This window comes from Limulus polyphemus, unplaced genomic scaffold, assembly GCF_000517525.1.
Source record: "Limulus polyphemus unplaced genomic scaffold, Limulus_polyphemus-2.1.2 Scaffold438, whole genome shotgun sequence".
Lineage (NCBI taxonomy): Eukaryota > Metazoa > Arthropoda > Merostomata > Xiphosura > Limulidae > Limulus > Limulus polyphemus.
In genome coordinates this window covers 11,546-30,924 of record NW_013666048.1, presented here as the reverse complement: position 1 = coordinate 30,924, position 19,379 = coordinate 11,546, and the positions used below count along the sequence as shown (strand labels likewise).

The window sequence follows — 19,379 nt, the reverse complement described above, 5'->3', positions numbered from 1 at the left end:
AACTATTGGCAATTTGTGAAAGAGAGGATGTGACCGATGGCTGTGGCAAGTGGGTATGATTCTCTAGTTTATGTCGATAAAATTGAAGGCTATAAAAATTATGCTTTGTCTCAGTAATAACTATGCTATAATGGAAGGGTGGTAAAAAAATTAGAAAAGAGAGAAGATGTAGAGAGCAAATGTCATAATTCTCATACTAGGGGAAACTGAACTTAAAACTTGTATATTATTAAAAACTATATTTTGATGCCATGTTTATTCATATAGCATGATAATAAAGTAGTTTAATTCAATTCTGACTGTAACTCTAAAAAAGTCATGCCATGTGCACTTTGACCTGCCTGTAGAAAAAGTGTTAAATAACTTAAGAAAAGACTTCTGATGTTTGTATGCTTCATGCTAAAGAAGATTTGTTGTATGGAATTTTTAATGATTTTAAGAGTACAGCATCCTCTTTTCAACCAGCTTATGTCTTTAACACCTATATATATGCTTCTAATATTTAACACCTTCCATAATTTCTCTAATCGGTTTTTATTTTCATGTTTTTCCGCTTAATTATAGTAACTTTTCTCTCAAAATTAGCATTATAGTGTGAACAGTAGTTTTGGATATGGAGCATTATGAGCTTCAATACACCAATATAGGCTTTCAATATTTAAAATCTAACTTAATCCCATGTGAGGCCAAAAGAAGTTAAATCTTAAAAACAATGTATACTTTCAACTGTGTGATAACTATCCTATTAGGATACACTATTTGTTCTCTATAGTTTGTGCCCTAGTTTGATACTATTTGTTCTTAGGCCAATTTGTTTTAAATTATAAACATATAAATGTATGTCTACCTCCAGAATATCAAATTATTAAGCTTATTGGTTACAGAAAAAATAATAAACAAACAATTGGAAATCAAATTTACCTGCTTCAATCTCCTGAATGTTTCTACCAAGAGCATTTATCATGGCATTGGAACATAGAGAGTAAAAATCAGCTCCTGTGAGGCTTGGGGGACATTTATCCACTAGTACTTCCAGGTCAAGGTCAGCCCCCAGAGTAAATCTACACTCATCGAAATAAAACAAGGTTTTGCATTATTCAAGAGACCAACCCTCTAAGTTTTATTTCTTAATTCTTCTATAATCCTCTAGCAACTAAAAACAATGTATACAGTTAATTTTTAATTAATTTTGTGCTAAACTTAATGTGAAAATTCTTAAAACTACTGATGTGTAATAGTTAGAGAAAACTACTTTTCTTGTTCTTACTTCATAAAGTTGAAGAAAACAGTTTCTACACGTAGACTGAACCGATTTATTACCTTTGGCACTCATAAGTAGTTTCTTGCAAGACTTGTTTAACAAATGCTAGTTAATGTTATATACCTAAAAGGAATGATAGTTTAAATAAAGGATTAAACCATATCCAAAAAAAACCCCTTAGAGCATTCTACTTATTTTCTATTACACAGTTTTACGTGCACGAGTTGAGGGGAATCTCAAGTATGGTAAGGATGACATGTAATTAATTAATCTTTCAACTACCAGTTGGATCCTTTGAACACTTTAACCTTCTGACAAAACTGTACTGTCTAACAGTCAACTTGATCATAAAAGTGTCTTAAATCTCTCCATCACCAGGTGTATTTTCACAAACCAAGCATACAATGAAATAATACACCCAACTACTGTCCTGTGAAATTCAAAGTAAATCCATGAATTCCTTGACATCTTATTATAAAATGCTATGTATTTTCAATACAATTGAATAACTCTTTTTAACAGAATTCCCACAAACACATTAAGAAAAAATCAAAGATTTCTTTACAAGAGAAATTCTACAGAACATTCCTTACCCCAAACTGCTCTTTTAAAAGATGTCACTCATCAGGAAGCATAAATTTTCTGATAAATAAAAAAAGGAGGATGTGGCCTAAACTACACATTAACTTAAGGTCATTGTTAAAGCTTAGTTAAATGAATGTACTCCAGAAACATTATCAAAGGACTTACTTCCGAGTTAATGCTGTTAAGATTTTCAGTCTTGAGGCTTTTTCTTCAGGAATACCCACATATATAAGTCTATCAAACCTGGCATAAGTGAAATTTATTATTATTGTCATTATATTGTTTATCTGAAAATATTGTAGAAATTTTTGGATCAGTTTTTTGTACTTTTAAACATTCACATTAGTATATGATTTATCTCAACTTTCATATTTTTTAACTCATCTTTGATATACTTTAGCCATTCAAGGATGATTCTTAATATTCTTATTAATCAACTTAAGTTCCTCTAACAAAGATAGTTGCACTTTTAAGTCTTCCTTTAAGGTAGACATACTTACCGTCCAGGCCGTAATAAGGCACGATCGAGTAGGTCGGGGCGATTAGTTGCACCAATAACAAATACTTCTGCAGCCTTATGTAGTCCATCCAGTTCAGCAAGAAGCTGTGAAACAACTCTAAAAAATAATAAATTAGGCATCAAGATTACAGATAGAACAAGCTAGTAACCACTGTGGTTAAACCTCAACAATGCATACCACAAGCCTAACATAAAAAGCTACATACAAAGTTATGATGGAACGAAGTAACCAAAATTTAATTAAGCTATTTGATATCATATTAAACTAATAACACAAGTCTTATTTTATTGCTACATGTCTAACATTTTGATGCATGAAGTATCATCTCACTGCTACAATACACTAAAAATTACCAAATAAATCAACAGGAAAGATACTAAATATGCCGTACACTAGATTCTAACATGATATCTTATCTAACTGTTATAAAATCATACAATACATAAAAACCTCACAACAGCAGCTTCATCACACTTCTAAAATACAAAGGAATCTGATAAAAGTTTGCATTTTTGCTAAAACACATATAAATGTAATAGAAACTCCACCATAATGATACAATATACAAAAATATAACAACTAATAGAATATATTTTGATATAATAATATGGTGAAATATGACAAAAACTTCATTCTCTTGGTAAAATATAGCAAAACCTTCATTTTACTAATACAATAAAGTAAAATATGACAAGATACGTTTCATTATACTAGTAAAATGTAGCAAAATATGATAATAGAAGCTTATTTATTTATTTATCAAACTAAACACGTTATTCCTTCAATATGGAATGTTGAATCCACTTAGCAAGTAAATTAATGTTGTGTCATAAGCATAATACTAATCCGAGTTTACAACCTGGGCATTATTTCAATCTTGAAAATATTATTATATTGCTTTTTAAACTTTTTCAGCCCATTGGAATTATATAGGCCAGTTCTGTACTTGCATTCATAAAACTTAGTAAATCATGAACAAAACTGTATCTGAAATATAGACATTTTGAACAAATTATGATAACCAGTGAACATTTTGGAACCTATATAGATAAAATTTTTGGTATATTTACACTTTACAATGACATAAAACCATAATGTGATATCGTGTATACCGTGCCATTACATAACATGCCTGTAACTTTTTCCCTGAAAGCCAGGTTTCAAAGATGCTTAATAGTAATAATACAATCACGAGACAAATAATGTCAAGCACTAACCCACCTTGTTGACAAAAATTATACAACAAAATATCTTGTATATTATTCAAAATAATAAAAAAGATAGTATTTATCTTACCACATCTTATACATAAAAGCTACCTCTGTACCTTTAAGAAATTATGTACAGCTGTTTCAAAACGATCTTCATGCTAAGCCATAAGCTCATGTCACAGCACAATTCACAGTTAAATACAAAGAAAGTTTGTGTAAAGAACTACAAAAGTGATTACTTAAAAATAAAAAAAGCAGCACCAATAAAATAACTTTACCTTTCCATAGCATAAAAAAAATACAGTACCATAATACAGTTGGATTATTTGCAGTTGCAGGCAAGTGAAGAAAGGCTTCTGTTGCAATAACTAAGTTTAGAAACTTATAATTCAAATAATGAATAAAAGGTGATCTACGGGAAAAATGTTGTGAGGAAGAAAATAATCTCAGCTTTTTAACTATGTATTTATGATATTGTTAGCTTTAGAAGCTTGGAAGTTCTAATACAAAACAATGCAACCAGTTGAAATTTTATGCTTTTAACACCAACAACTTCAAAAATCCCCACTTTCAAATTATTTAAGCTAGAAATAAGAAATAAACATTTACAAAGACCACAGATTTGTAGCTTTGTTTCATATGTTGATTAGTTTATCTGTGCAGGCAGAACTTTTAAATATTTTTACTCCTCAAATAATAATTACAACTGGGGCAAAAACTGCAATTAGGGTTAGCAGTTTACGTTTTTTTAGTATTACTTGATCTAAAACAAATTATAATAAAATATACATAAAAAACTATAAACCTGAATTTTTTATTTATAGTTTCATTTTGTATATGACTTGAGGAGATAGATCAGAAAGAACTGATTAAAATTTAATGATGTCAAATACACTTATAAAAAAAAAACACGAAATACCTGACTGGAAAGGATTAATACCTAATAGTGTAAGTTCATTACTGTCTGTGGTTTATTGACTTGGTTTGTGTCTTTGCAATGAGTTACAGTGCATGAGCATATACAAATGCTCAGAGAATCACTCTTTCTGCCACAGTTTGTCATTTTAGTTGCAGTCTTCAAAGCATATTACTATTATTCACTGCATGTATAAGTTAAGATTAGTTTTAAAGCCATTAAATGAAGATATTACGTACTTGAATCACTAATAGAAGATTCAATATTTAGATGCAATGTACACTGGCAATATAGATGTCACAAAGGTAAGCTCAACACACACACACATTGGTAACTTACTTATATTCCCAGTTACTTGGTAAACTGTAGGTAAATCAAGAGGAGATAACACTAATGTATTTAGAACTAGGTTATATTTACGTATCATAATTTCCTTCTATTTCTAAAATTACAATAATTATATTTCCACAGCTGTGTGGTCATTTAAAGAAAACATTTGTGTTGGTTTATAATGCACAAACAAACAAGTTTATTGGATATGTTGTATCTTCAACAAACTGTATAAAATACACAGGTTTTAGAATTAATAGCAGAATTACATATATTGTGTTTTTAAAACAACAATCCATCTTTCTACTTTCTTGAAAATGATATATCATGATATGTCCCCATTCCCAGTGTTTAGTTGATAATCTTCCATTCCACAGTGTTTGACAAATAATATAAATATAAATCTGTACATGACATACCTCCTGAATCTTATTTTCAGTGTTTAATTGATAATCTTCCATTCCACAGTGTTTGACAAATAACATAAATATAAACCTATACACATGAACCTTATCACCAATGTTTAGTGGATAATCTTTATGCTACAGCATTTTATCAATGACATATTTTAAACCTACATTTCAACATGACCCTTACCTGCTGAATCCTCTGTATTGTGTTTGACAGAAAATGTTTTATACATGCTAGAGGGTTTTATTGTGCCACTCCTTGTGCTATATTTTTTGATGAACTGGATTCTTTGGCTCCTCATAGAGGAAACAGTGGAGATTCTGGAGGTGTTATGGACAGGTATTTTTGTGTTATTGGTTATACACTCTGGAATATAAGCTAATCTATAAACTATAGCATGAAGGATATGTTTCTCATCAGTCACTATAGTATGTAAGATTATCTATGAAACACAAAAGATAGGGATCAAGAAGTAAGAATGAGCACATATTTAAATACACTAGTGTGATCTTTACTACTTACAATTGTAAAGAAGTTTGTACTCGCTTGCCGTACCTTGCATTGCTAAGCCTTGACGAATTTCAACATGGAGGGTGTAAAACAAAATTACTTTTTTAGATTTTTATATATGTATTTTGAAATAACACAGAATTATAAATTTCTCTTATCAATATTGCAGAATTCCACTAATTTATCAGGCTTATTAACTAAACTGCATTTGGGTCTATAAAGTTGTTGTTTTTCAAACAACATTTACACTTACCCCTTCCTTTCGAGATTCTAGACCAAAGAAATAATCTTGGGAAATTCCCAACAGCAAGAGGCTGAGAAAACCACGTGGGGGAAATTCTGAGCTTTTTATTGGTTATAAATACATGATAGAACGAAGTAGGCATATGTAAGAAAGTATTTTCAAAAATTGAAGAGGTGCATGGGGCCACTGTGTTTGATTCTTTAAATATAGTGATATCTCAGCAAATAGAAAAGAAAGGAGTGTCTTATTTTGTATTCTAGCTTTGTTAATATTGATAATTTGAGTTTCTAATTTCTAAGAAACTATAGACTTTGTATTTGAACATCACAAATATCTAATTTGAACCAAAGCTGAATTCAACATACCACAAAAATCAATATATAGGAATATATTTTAATATTTACTGTTAAATTAAGAAATTATCTGATGCATAATGCTAGAATTTGATGCCAAACGTATTGACATACATTCATAAAATAGTAGTTCAATAAAACTTTGAACGTAAGTCTACAAACATGATGACGTGCAACAATCCATTGTTTTCCTGAAGTTGGAAAGTCATGGTAGATTTTAACATGTTAATTTGGGAAAAATTTTTTATTGTGATTATAATAATACTTAGGATCATATAATTGACTGTTTTAGACAGATTTAGAGTGGTGTCTATGATCTGTGTGATATAACTAGTAAGGATGAAACTTGGGAATCTTCAGCTGTCGGAAGGTTGGTCCTGAATGGGTATAGTCATAAAGTATCATTTTTAGGTTATAGTTTTTATTTAGTGAATTTTCTTTCATCAAGGGTTGCAAGTTCTTATTTTTATATAATGATTGATGTTTCATCTATTTCATGCTGTTAGTAGTTGGTCTTCCTGCCAGTTACTTTCAGCTAGCTGATATCTTTTTATTCTTGTATTGTTCACTGTATGGTTTATTCAGTGTGAAATGTTATTCTACACAATCATAGTTAATGGACTTGATGTGTAGGTAGTCCTTTTTATCCAGTCTTTTAGTTTATCATCACACAGGCATGAAGCTATTCAGTTAAAATTAGTATCCTTTATAATGTTCCCAAAATTTAGCAAACTTAAAAGTGCTGAAAAGTACCCCCCTTTTTTTTTGCATGACCAAATTGTATCATTAACTTAATAAATATTCTGCATGATTGTCCCCTATGAATCATCTACAAAATAAAATTAGAACTAAGATTTATTTTTCGTTATGTGATTTAAAAAAATTCAAAGTGCAAACTCTAACTTAGGTTTTTGACCCTCTCTCCAATCATAATTTGTATTTGGGAAGAAAATATATAAACTTCCTATCTGCATCAATAAAACTTGTCAACGTTTGAAACAAAGATGTAAACCTGTGGTTTTTGTACATGTTTGTTGTTTATTTTTAGAGGAAGTAGTTTAAAAACAATGAATTTTTAAAATTGAAGATATCAAAAAATATAAAATTTAACTCATCACTGCAAAAAAATAAGTTTTACAACTTCCATTCCTAAGCTTCTAGAGTTAATAGTTATAAATATATTATTTGAAAACTGGGATTATTTTTTCACTACCATCTATTTGCCATAAGATCTCCCTTTGTTCTATCTGTGGATAGTAAAATTTCTAATCTTGTGCTTATAACATCAGAAATGTATCATGATTGAATACCTTCAAATAATGCACTAAATCATGCATTTTTTAATACATAAAAGTAATAAGTTGATTTTATTAGTTCCACTGTGTGTTTGTTTATTGTTTTAAATAATTAGTATGGCAGTTTGTTTTCTCTATACCATATCTCCTCCTTGTAATTTCAAACTTATGGTTGTTACTGAGGATTTTATCCTGGCATGAGGTTAGGTATTGGATGTACATAATTTCTAAGAAGAAGAATTACAGAGTGGTCCAGCATGGCCAGGTGGCTAGGTAGCTCGACTCACAATCTGCAGGTCGCGTGTTCGAATCCTCGTCCCACCGAATATACTCGCCCTTTCAGCCATGGAGGTGTTATAATGTGACAGTTAATCCCACTGTTTATTGGTAAAAGAGTAGCCCAAGAGCTGACGGTAGGTGGTGATGACTAGCTGCCTTCCCTCTAGTCTTACACTGCTAAATTAGGGATGGCTAGTGCATATAGCCCTCTTGTAGCTTTGCGCAAAATTATAAAAAAACATAAGACAGAATTACAGACGTAATTTTATTAATATAAGATATAGTGTGACAAATACTATATATTTATATTATCTTTATTGACATGCAAAACGTTTGTTCTAAGATATCTTTTAACAAAGTGGACTTAATATTAATAGTTCATGGTGTCATTAGGCCTATAATTGTATTGTACTACTAAGCATGTGTGAAACCTGATTCTCATGTCAGCAATTATGGGCATGTTGTCTAACTGCAAATTATGCATTTATGCTGTGTAGTGAGTTTTATCATTAAATTGTAAGTTTACCAAAATATCTAATTGAGGTTGAAAAATATTTAGTGGTTATCATGTTTTATGTTTAAAGTGTCTGTGTTTCATAGATAATTTAACTTCAATGTTGTTATTTTTTTATGAACATAAATACAGAAGTGGCCAAAATTATGCTATCAAGCTGAAAGGGGAAGTGGGGGACTAAGGATAAATTTGGTTGTAGCATTTTTTTTCTTTTCTTGTTTTATTCTCAAACAGATTCCTAATGTGCATTGGGAAGATATAGGGGGTATGTCGGATATTAAACAGGAGATACTGGACACAATTCAACTTCCTTTACAACATCCTGAACTTATGGCTTCAGGATTTCATCGTTCAGGTAAGTCATAAATGGTCCCTTTTTTTCTTCGAGGCATTTTAAGTAATTATCTTATTTAAATGAAAAGTTCTAAATGTTACATGCTGGCTGGGTTACACCATTGTGTTTGCCCACTAAACTTTGTTGCTTTACTTCCTGAAGTCTAGTTTAGTAAGTTTTAATTCTGTAATACTTTTTGGTTATTATAATTAATAACAATTGCATAATGTTTAGATTTGTCAGTTGGAAACCAGAGTTTATTAGAAACGAGCACCATACTCAACATTTGTAATATTAATGGATGTTTCAGAACATAAAAAGTCCATTTCCTGAAGTCTGTAAAAGTATATAATCTTGATGTATGTTGTTATAGATTGCTCATGTACTTTTTGTTGTGGTGCTACTGTTTTGGATTTAGCATAAAGTTTATATTTGATAGAAATGTCATTTTTAAGAATTACATGAAACATGCTTACGTCTCTTAAAGCTTGCATTATACTTCATTCATTCAAGTAATTTAAGATGGTACATTTTGTGTTTGAAGCATCACTGGATAATAAAGATTGCAAGAGATAATTGAAAAATTATTTCACAAATATAAAATATACAAATAACTCTTAACTTGGAAAGTTAAAGGGTAGTCAAATAATTCTGTTCACCTTCATGGAACTTGAAAAATATATTGTAATCTTAATGTTTTAAAAACGTGTGACTTGATAATTTTGATATTTTAACAAACATATTGTGAATTTTCTTTAGATACTCAAAATTAAGTACCATTAACTCTCTTGTCAAGGACATGTCGAAGTACACATGTCACAACTTTATAGAGAGTTACTTACAAAATTTAATTAAACTACTTTATTATCATGGTATACAAATAAACTTGGCATCAAAATATAGTTAATAAATCATATTTTATTATGTTTTAAGTTCTGAATTTTATAAGGAAATACTTAAATCAATCCTCAATCTTCCCTAGTATGGGAATTGTGACATTTGCTCTCTAAGTCTTCTCTCTTTTCTCATTTATTTACCTCCCTTCCAAGATGTACAGAATTTAACATACATTACTCACTATAACTTGGTTATTACTCGGGCAAAGCACAAGTTTTATTTCCGTCAATCTTATTTTTAACATAGACATAAACTAAAAAATCAGACCCACTTGTCATGCCCACCAGTCACATCCTCTCTTTCACAATTGGCAATTGTTCCCTCTTACATTTAACACTATATTATTTATAACCAATATAAAGCCAAAGTTTTAATCTGTCAAATGTCGTATTATATTACATTGTTTTCTGTACAGAGGATTGTCCATTTCACTTCCAGTTCAAACATTATCCCCCTGGGAAATTCTAAAGGTCAGTTTGGAGTCTCAAATTTGGTTGAATCGACCAAGCCCATAGCAAGAAAGTTAAAAAATTATATTATTTTTGACAATAAAGGTTGTAACCATAAGCTGAATCTTTTGAATTAAGTACACTAAATACACCAACCTACAATAAGTAACAGTATGATACCTGTTATTAAACAATATTAACATTTGTACCACTGTACAATAGCATCAATATAAGTACTTGGTGTCAAACATTATCAACATAAATAGCTGTAGTAAAACAGTGTCAGCACTAGTTATGGATTGCACTTATGTAAAGACACCTGTGTATTGCATGCAAAAAAATAGATATATGTAAGGATTGTGCAAAAGGTCTGTGCATTTGTATACAAAAATATTTTATTTTACTATAATTAGTTGTGTATACTTAACACTCACTAAACCTAATTAAGTTTACCTGGTGTTTTATCAATGAAGAAAATTCTTGTAGCTTTCCAGACAGATTTAATTTAACATGAAGCATTTTTAAGAATGAAAAGAATGTCTAAAAAAACTATAACAAAAAAATTCTTTTTTCTCTTAATCTAAACTGTATTCATTCCCACAGAAGTTCCATTTAGTCACTTTACCACAAACCTATAAATGACTGCTTAAAACATTTTATTTACTCAACATTGACACAAGTAATTTATAATTTTCTTTAACAATTGTATTTACATGTTACCTGTAGCTATTTTCAAAGCTGTGCTTTAATAGTGATTGTTCATGCCACATGATGTGACATCAGAGGTGAAATTCTGCCAGTACTAGTACGAGGACTTATTTGAGCTGCTTTGTCATTTTTTATGTTTACACATAGATTTTTTTTCTCCAAAAACAGGTCCACTTTACCCATCTGAGTACCTCTACTTAATGTAGGAAAATCATGGTTAATTATCTTCTCAAATAATGATAATTTTGTAGCAAATTTTTTATGTTTCTCTACATAATGCAGTAAATAAATGTTAAAAAATGATAAAATATAAACTTTAAGATGTTTTTAGTGGTACACCTGATTAATACCCTTGTAGAATGCTATCAGCATCAATACTAGTTATCAAAAGACTAACTATTAGTACCTCCTTTAAAATAGTTTCAACACTAGTGCCTATTATCAACATCAAGATCTATAGTGGAAAAATATAGGAATCAGGATTTGTAGTCAAACAGTATCAGTAATTGGTATCTATATTTATACATTTGAAATACTAGTATCTCTATAATGGTGCCAACATCAGTTGCTGCAACTAAATTGTCAATGTCAACATCAGTTTCTATAGTCAAATGGTGTAAACAGTCGGTACCTGTAATTTAACTTTGTGAAAATCTGTTAATGTAAAGAATACTTAAAATCAGCATCCTTGAAGGAGAATAGTTATATTAGTTAAAACTTTACTGTTCAGATTACTAGTGAATGAATAACATCACTGTGCTGTAATGCAACTTCAAGTTTTGGACAATTATACATTGATATAATCATGATTATACAAAATAATTTTAATATATTTCTCCTGTAGAGTAAAGATTTCATCATCTCAAATAGATTCTCTCTTATGTCTTCACTAAATAAGACTATGATGTTTTGCCCTTAGGATTACTGCTATATGGTCCTCCAGGAACAGGAAAAACACTTCTTGCCAAAGCTGTTGCTACAGAATGCTCTCTTAACTTTCTTAGGTAATATTTTAGAATAATTACTGGCAATTGGGATTTAAATAAGAATGTCTATACTGTCTCTCTCTGTTTGGTCAATTCTTTAGTTGGTAAACTGCTATTGAAAATAAAGAAATGCAGTATGCACAACACAGGACTTTAATTGAGTTTTTTAAATTTAAATATGTGAGAATTTTAAAATAATAAATTAAAGTTTGATATTTTTGTTTACTTGAAGTGTGAAAGGTCCTGAGTTGATCAACATGTATGTTGGACAGAGTGAAGAAAATGTTAGGGAAGGTAAGGTTTGTTCTTATTGTATTATATTGTGGATCATGAGAATTGCCTTGAAATGAAAAAATTACACGTGGTTTAATATATATATATATATATATATATTTTACAGTTCTTTGGTGCCTTGATTGATTTTTAGATATTAGTGTAAGTCACATGAATAATTATGGTGTAAATACAGTGATATCATCTTCTTTCATTTGTTTTATTGATAAGCATACTGGTATGATAAAAATCCCAATAAGATATTGCAGTAAGTCATGAGTAAATTAGATCACCAGTGCTTTACCTTCATATGATGTCTACTGGATATTTTTTTCCAGAATAATGTAAGTATGGAAGAAAGAATATACTCCACTAAATCAACAAATTATAAATAAATTGATGTTTACATTGCAACATTGAAAAATTTAGTAAAATCATCAAGATTAAGTTATTTCAATATTTTAATGTTTCATGTCATCTATTAATGTTTTTTCATCTTTCCTCCTAGTTTTTCAAAGAGCTCGATATGCCACTCCTTGTGTTATATTTTTTGATGAACTGGATTCTTTGGCTCCTCATAGAGGAAACAGTGGAGATTCTGGAGGCGTTATGGACAGGTATTTTTGTGTTATTAGGTTATACACTCTGGAATATAAGCTAATCTATAAACTATAGCATGAAGGATATGTTTCTCATCAGTCACTATAGTATGTAAGATTATCTATGAAACACAAAAGATAGGGATCAAGAAGTAAGAATGAGCACATATTTAAATACACTATTGTTTTCTATCTTATTTATTTACGGTTCTATGTTTTAAGAAAAATAACTTAAATTTAAGAACTTATTTGTAAATTGTAATAATATGTACACATATATGTAATGTATTATAACTGAAATGTGACTATTTTACAAAATACTGGTCCACTAGAACAAAGCCAAGACAGGTCACTTTGTAATGGCCAGTTTTATGCTATTGGATATGGTAACACGAGTGTATGTGCACCACATTATTGCAAGTTCTGTAATGCTAGTCAGACATGGCTGAAAGGTCAGTAAAATAAATAGGATAAATATATATAGATGTATAATGTAATGAGATTTAAACTACTTAGACTAAACATTTATGGTTTTGTGTTATAATTTATAGTCATTCTATAACAAAAAAGGCATAATATATATCTATTTCCTAATTTTTTTATGGTGATTACGAAGTCTGTCAAATTGACCAAACTCATACAGAGATATAATAGTGAAAATAAAAAGATAAAATATAAAGTTTTTTCTCAAAAATAGTTTAATAATTATCTCGAAGTTATTATGGGGTTATAAAGGTTTCATATGTGAAATTTGACAATTTTCTTTTGCATAAAATTATTTTGCATGTTGGATAGTCAACTTTTAAAAAGAAAATATGCATGACAAATCATTGCTTAAAACATCTTCAACCTTAATAATAAAATCTCATTTTTTTGTACAAAAGCCCTGTAATGTTTACCTATACTCTGCACAATTTTGTGAAGATATGCTTACTGTATTAAAAGTTATAGTATGAAAACTATAACAAGCACAAAATGGTTATAAGGTCTGTTCCTGAGACCAAGCCTAAAGAGATGGAGTACTTGAAGTTTCACCAAGGCATTATCTAAAGGTATTTATGTTCTGAACCAAGGAACTTTCATAACCTCTCTTAGTCTTAATGATAGCCTGTTTGTCTTCTCTTTGTTTATTCTTTAAATCAGAACATTGTTCATTTTACTAACACAGTAATCTCTTACCATCAATTGAATCAAACATATGCTTGTACTGTAGTTACCCAGATCCTTCCTCTGCTCTTTCTTTATAAAAAAAATAGGGTACACTTTGATAATTTCCTAATCATTTGGAAGATTTTTAGCATCCAAAAACATCTTGGGAAAATAGCAGTTCGAGCTACCACTGATTCTTTGCTGGATATTTGTTTTCAACTTTGTATGATAAATGTCATCAGGGCCAGAAATGTCTATAGCTACTTTTTCAATCTATAAAAAAATAAGTGAAATCCCAGTTTTAAGAAATTGGCAAGCTTGGGATTCTTTAAAATCTTTTAAAAATAATTGTTCATTTTTTGCTTCCACTTTTTCAGTTATCATAACCACAAACATTTTTAAACATTTTGTGTTCTGAACCAAGAATCAATTTTAATCTCTTGTGGCCCTAACTATAGCCTTTACTTATTTTTGTTTATTCTTTAATTCACATCATTTCTTATTTTACTAATGCATTTTATTCCCTTTTCATACATGCTGTTTTAATATATTAGAAATTTAATTCCTTCATTTATTTATGAAAAATATTTTTTTGTTAGAATGTAAATAGGTGGTAGGAATGTATTTCTTTTTAGTTAACATTTATTGGATAAGCAAAATTTCTAAGATTTGTAAATATTATTTTTATTCAGATAAGCTACCAATCTTTCTCAAAATATTTTGTAGTTTTTGAAAGACAGCTTTATAAATTGTAGACACAAGTCTTATTAACTCTTCAACTGGTTTTCAGTAAAAACATGAAAGGTAATGATGTTATGCTTGCTAGTGCTCAAGCACTCTTGCACAAATGTGTATTTTTAACTTTTAGTAACAAAAACAAGGTCTAAAATAGCCACTTCCTTAGTAGGCTCTAACATGATGAGAGAGAGAAAACGTTTCTCCACAATTTGCAGAAATTGTTCATCTTTATGCAATAAAGACAGATTAATCCAATAAACTTCCTTAAGATTAGTCTTTCACAATAGTAAGCTTGCTTGATTTGGTAACTAATTTGTAAATACATGTTAATATCAACCACATAATAATAAAAAAAAGCAAATATATCTATATTTAACTTTCTTTCAAACTCTCAACCCCAGTATTCACAGAATTTTTCCCACCCCAGTATTATCATTTCTCAAACTTCCAACTCACTTCTAGCAAACAAAAATGTACCCTCTTCTCCTGTTATTAACAGTCTACAAAAGGCCATAAAACTTTATGAAGAAAACATCATCATTATCTTCATTTAATAAAGACTTGGGAATACCAGTAATGTCTAACATGCTGCCATCTGTACTTCTAGTTCTAACAGTTTTTTTACAGATACTTTTAGCAATTAAAAAACATTAATTTCAACTTTCTTATCAGTACAACTGTAGTAGGTTTAGTTTTTAGTTTTCAAATCTAAGGCAACGAAATGTTAATATTCAAATACCATACAACTAATACATTCACATCATGTCAAATTAAAGTTTGTAATATTCATTTAGTGCTTGTACAAACAACTTTTCATTACTCCTGAACCTGTCTCTCGGATCTAACCAGTTTTCCTGTTGATCTATACATAATCACTACTATAATATATTTGCTAACAAGACAGCTCATTCATGTACATGTACTATACTCATGTCTTCTCTTACGGGTGCTAGATTTGAGAATCCATTATACCTAGGCTCTGACCTGGAAGTGAATTTTTAATTGGTATACTGTAATGATTCCAGTTAACTGATGAATAAATTAGTTAAAGTATGGTAATCTGTAAAGCATAAAAAATGAAGGGTAAAAGGGCCATTTGGCCCATTAAGGTGCACTCTGCATCAAAGACAAACACTAAAACCAAATGAAATGGATCAATTCATATGTATATCTACATATATACCTCTCCAAGATGTTTCAAATAATTCAAGCCAATGGCATATATCACATGATCAAATAAAGCTGGGCAATTTAATTCAATATAATTGATTACTTATATGCAGCAATTGCTCAGTATGCTCAATTTTAGCTGTATAAGTTGTTTTTTTTTGTTTTTTACTTCCAGCCTGTTCAGGTCTTTTCTTGAACTGCTGATTAGAGGGGATGAAACTGTCTGGCAACACCCATCACCAACTACCAACTTTTTTTTTTATACATGTATGTACTATGGTTTTAAAAAACATTGTATTAATCAGTTGATCAAATGTAATCAATTAGTAAATATCACAAATTGTCTAGCTCTATGATCAGGTAGATTCTTCCACAAATTTATATTGTTACTCTAAAAAAAATAGTTTTTTTTTGAAAGAAGAAAAGTATGCACTTGGGCTTGCAGGGCTTGAGATTGTTATTTTCAACTTTCTCATTCATCATTCGTCAAGTTCATCATTAGGAAGATTGACCAAACTAAATAGAGCCTAACTCTTCTGTGCTCAAGAGAAACTAAAGCTACAACTTAAAAAAAGATCTTGTAGTGTAAATAATATTTATCAGGTATCACTGTAGTGGGCTATCTGAAATGTTTTACATATTGATGTTCATTCTGTTCTAAAAGGACACCACCTAGAAATGAGGTTTCACCAGGGTATTATCTGAAGCTTATAGTGACTTTCATGTTCTTAAAATTAATGGAATCATAGAATAGATTTGCTTTTTTTAGCATAGCTTAACAATCACGAGAGGGTTTTAGGGTTTAATCCTTATTCCACAACATCAGTGCTTCTTTCTGGCTAAGTCACTACACTGACAGGTCCTTTTCAAGAAGAAAAATATTAATGATAGAATTAGTTTTATACTATACAGCATATATTAAAAGCTTTATTATCTGGCACTTGAAGGATCAACGTGGCACTAGTTAATCCAGTATCAACAAGTATCAATATTAACAAGAATATCAAACATTCTTACAGTAAGATTTCTAGTAATATTTCACAATTGATGATAATCCTAACAATATTCAGCAATAATAAAGGCTAAGAAAACATCATAATGCAAAGTATAGAGACAAAATACTTGTACTGACAATGAAGGCTGGTGTAAACTGAGGGAAAATGTAAACAAAGAGATGGTGATGCCAATGACTCTGTGAAGTATGTAAACAATGCAATCAGCATTTGTTTTTCTTCAAAATTGTTAATATGATTATTTTATAAGCACGAACATTATTATTACAGTACTGTAAGCATTATAACTGTATTTAAATTATATTCATGGTGTACATCACAGACCAATGTGATTGGCATTTGTTATTCTTTTTTCAAGATTATTAATTTTATTACTTTATTATCATGAACGTTATTATTACAATAACATAAACATTATTATTTACATTTTAATCAACACACTATTATTAAAAAGCTTCAAGATTATTCAGAAACATTTTGCTTACTTTTGCCTAACTAAACATTTCAATGTCTGTTTGTATAGGATAGATATTGAAAATTCTGATTTAAAGTTTTCTGGTTAGTCCAATACCAGATAGTCTAGTTTTTACTGTTGTTCATCATCAGATTATTCAGACTGATTTTAAAAGTCACACTAGGGACAGTTATTCAAAACTTTTCTTTCTGGGGACCAGATAAAAGCTGAAAAACAATTAAATTCCAAATACCTAGAGCATAAAGCAAGTTATCAGCATGAGAAATTTATAAATACTGTTGTGAGGGTGAATAGATGGTCTTGTTGGCTCCTTTTGAAAAATGTAGTTTGAACAACTGTTTTATAAACTAATTTGCTCATTATTTACCCCATTACAGACTAATCCATTTATTCCTTCACCATTCTTTACCATAATAACCAAGAAACAAATTTCACAACTAAGCAGAAACCAAAACTGGAATAAAAGCCTTAGCAGAAACAAAAAACTAGTCTAGGTAAGTATCACATATAAGTAACCAATCTTAACGATCCTTATGAAGTTTAAAGAACTCGACAATTTGCTTAAAATAGTAATACTAAATCTCAAAAAGAAGCTTTAAAAAACAAAACAAAAGGTAAATGAGTGAGGAGTTAGGTTTAAGTACAACTTTAAAAGCCACAATCTTGTATCTAAGGTGATTTTAAAGAAGTCTTAAATAATTTTTGAGAAATAAAAACATAAAGTGAAATAAGTAAAAAAACAGGAATTAAGTTAGGAACATTTTAGCTTAATACAAGTAAGCAAAGTGACATGTAATTTGTGAGAATGTGAATCAGAAAAGCTTAATATATATAACTTTGTTTCACACTGTTTTTTAATTATTACTGTTACGTCTCTGGTCGTTTGTTAATTTCCCGTAAAAATTCTTCCCGAGGAACTCCAGCGATACAAATCCTTTCTTGAATAAAACTAGTTTATTCTTCCTCAGTACAACTTTGCAATACACAGAATTTCCACAGTCACTTTAACTTAAACACACGCTATAATTCACAATGATTTACACACTTTACTTATGGCTTGACTCTAGTATCTGTCTCTATATCTCCCCATCTGCAATTATATGCCATCACTCTCACTCTGCTTTATTTGCTGGGCTTATATACAAAAATAGAGGGCATCTAGCAAACACTAGAGTTACCAGGAACAGTCATGATCCTTCTAGAAACTCATGACGTGTTACCAGCGTCACGTGACTTCCGCTGTCGTCACATTACTCTTAAATTATACTTTGTATTGCTGATTTTAGTGTTCTAAATCCGTAGACTTACTGCTGTTCCAGCAGGGGACAAGTGGAATGACCATTAATTAGGAACCATTATAATAGGATCAAGTAAAAAAGACAGTTTTTCATTTCATTCATTATACAACTGAACCAGCTTCTTATCAGATATAAGCTCATTTTTTAGATGCATGAGTAAAATAAAGGTTTGTAGTCATACTGAGTTTTTAAGTTTTGCAATATAATCATGCCTAGAAAGTGTTGTTAATTCTTTCAGAAAGGGCTCGGTCCCTGGGAACGACCTCGTAACCATTTTGTGTTTGTTATAGTTTTCATGCTATAAATTTTAAATTAGTAAGCGTATTTCAACGAAATTTGGCAGATTATCAGTAAACTCTACAATGCTTTCATATGCAAAATATCAATTTTTTAAATTAAGTCTTAAGGTTTGTTAAGCAATGTTTTTCTCATGCCTTTTTTTTTTTTTCGCATCTTGCCTATCCAACATTTTAAGATTAAAAATACTTTTATGCATCAGAAAATGTTCAAACTTCACATACGATATTTTTATAATATCTAGATAGTTATCAAACATTTTTAAAGAAAAATCTTTATATTTTATCTTTATTTTCATTAACAAGTCTGTATGGGTTAGGTAGATTTGACTGATCTTGTAACCACCATAAATAATTAGGAAATAAATATAAATTATGCCTTTTTGTTCTAGAATAACAACAAATTATAACATGAAAAAATATGTTTAGACTAAATAGCTTAAACCTCATAATATTATACATTTATATATATATATATATATATTATTTTTATCATATTGATCTTTCAGCTATGCCTGGCAAACAATACAGAAGTTATAATGAAGTGGCACTTGTGCACTCATG

The 19,379-nt window shown here is 29.8% G+C and overlaps 2 protein-coding genes across 2 annotated transcripts in view; one reads left to right on the top strand and one right to left on the bottom strand.

The window, feature by feature from the left end:
* LOC106458269 (peroxisome assembly factor 2-like) overlaps positions 1-19,379 on the top strand; it is a 68,283-nt gene that overhangs the window by 44,944 nt on the left and 3,960 nt on the right. The window contains exons 14-18 of the mRNA XM_022384445.1: positions 8,665-8,785; positions 11,738-11,822; positions 12,037-12,098; positions 12,586-12,712; positions 17,270-17,304. Of these exons, the coding sequence (XP_022240153.1) occupies positions 8,665-8,785; positions 11,738-11,822; positions 12,037-12,098; positions 12,586-12,712; positions 17,270-17,304 (430 nt within the window). The remainder of the gene's footprint in view (positions 1-8,664; positions 8,786-11,737; positions 11,823-12,036; positions 12,099-12,585; positions 12,713-17,269; positions 17,305-19,379) is intronic.
* LOC111085513 (peroxisome assembly factor 2-like) lies at positions 857-2,827 on the bottom strand. The gene is made up of 3 exons (XM_022384422.1): positions 2,347-2,827; positions 2,012-2,089; positions 857-1,061 (listed from the first exon to the last, which is right to left on the bottom strand). The coding sequence occupies exons 1-3, from the start codon at positions 2,484-2,486 to the stop codon at positions 872-874; spliced, it is 408 nt and encodes a 135-aa protein (XP_022240130.1). The 5' UTR covers positions 2,487-2,827; the 3' UTR covers positions 857-871.

Coding starts and splice junctions, on each gene's coding strand:
- LOC111085513 (XM_022384422.1), bottom strand. CDS start 2,486: ATGCCTAATTTATTATTTTTTAGAGTTGTTTCACAGCTTCTTGCTGAA. Junction 2,090..2,346: donor GCCTTATTACGGCCTGGACG/GTAAGTATGTCT, acceptor CACTTATGCCAG/GTTTGATAGACTTATATATG. Junction 1,062..2,011: donor TTAACAGCATTAACTCGGAA/GTAAGTCCTTTG, acceptor CGATGAGTGTAG/ATTTACTCTGGGGGCTGACC.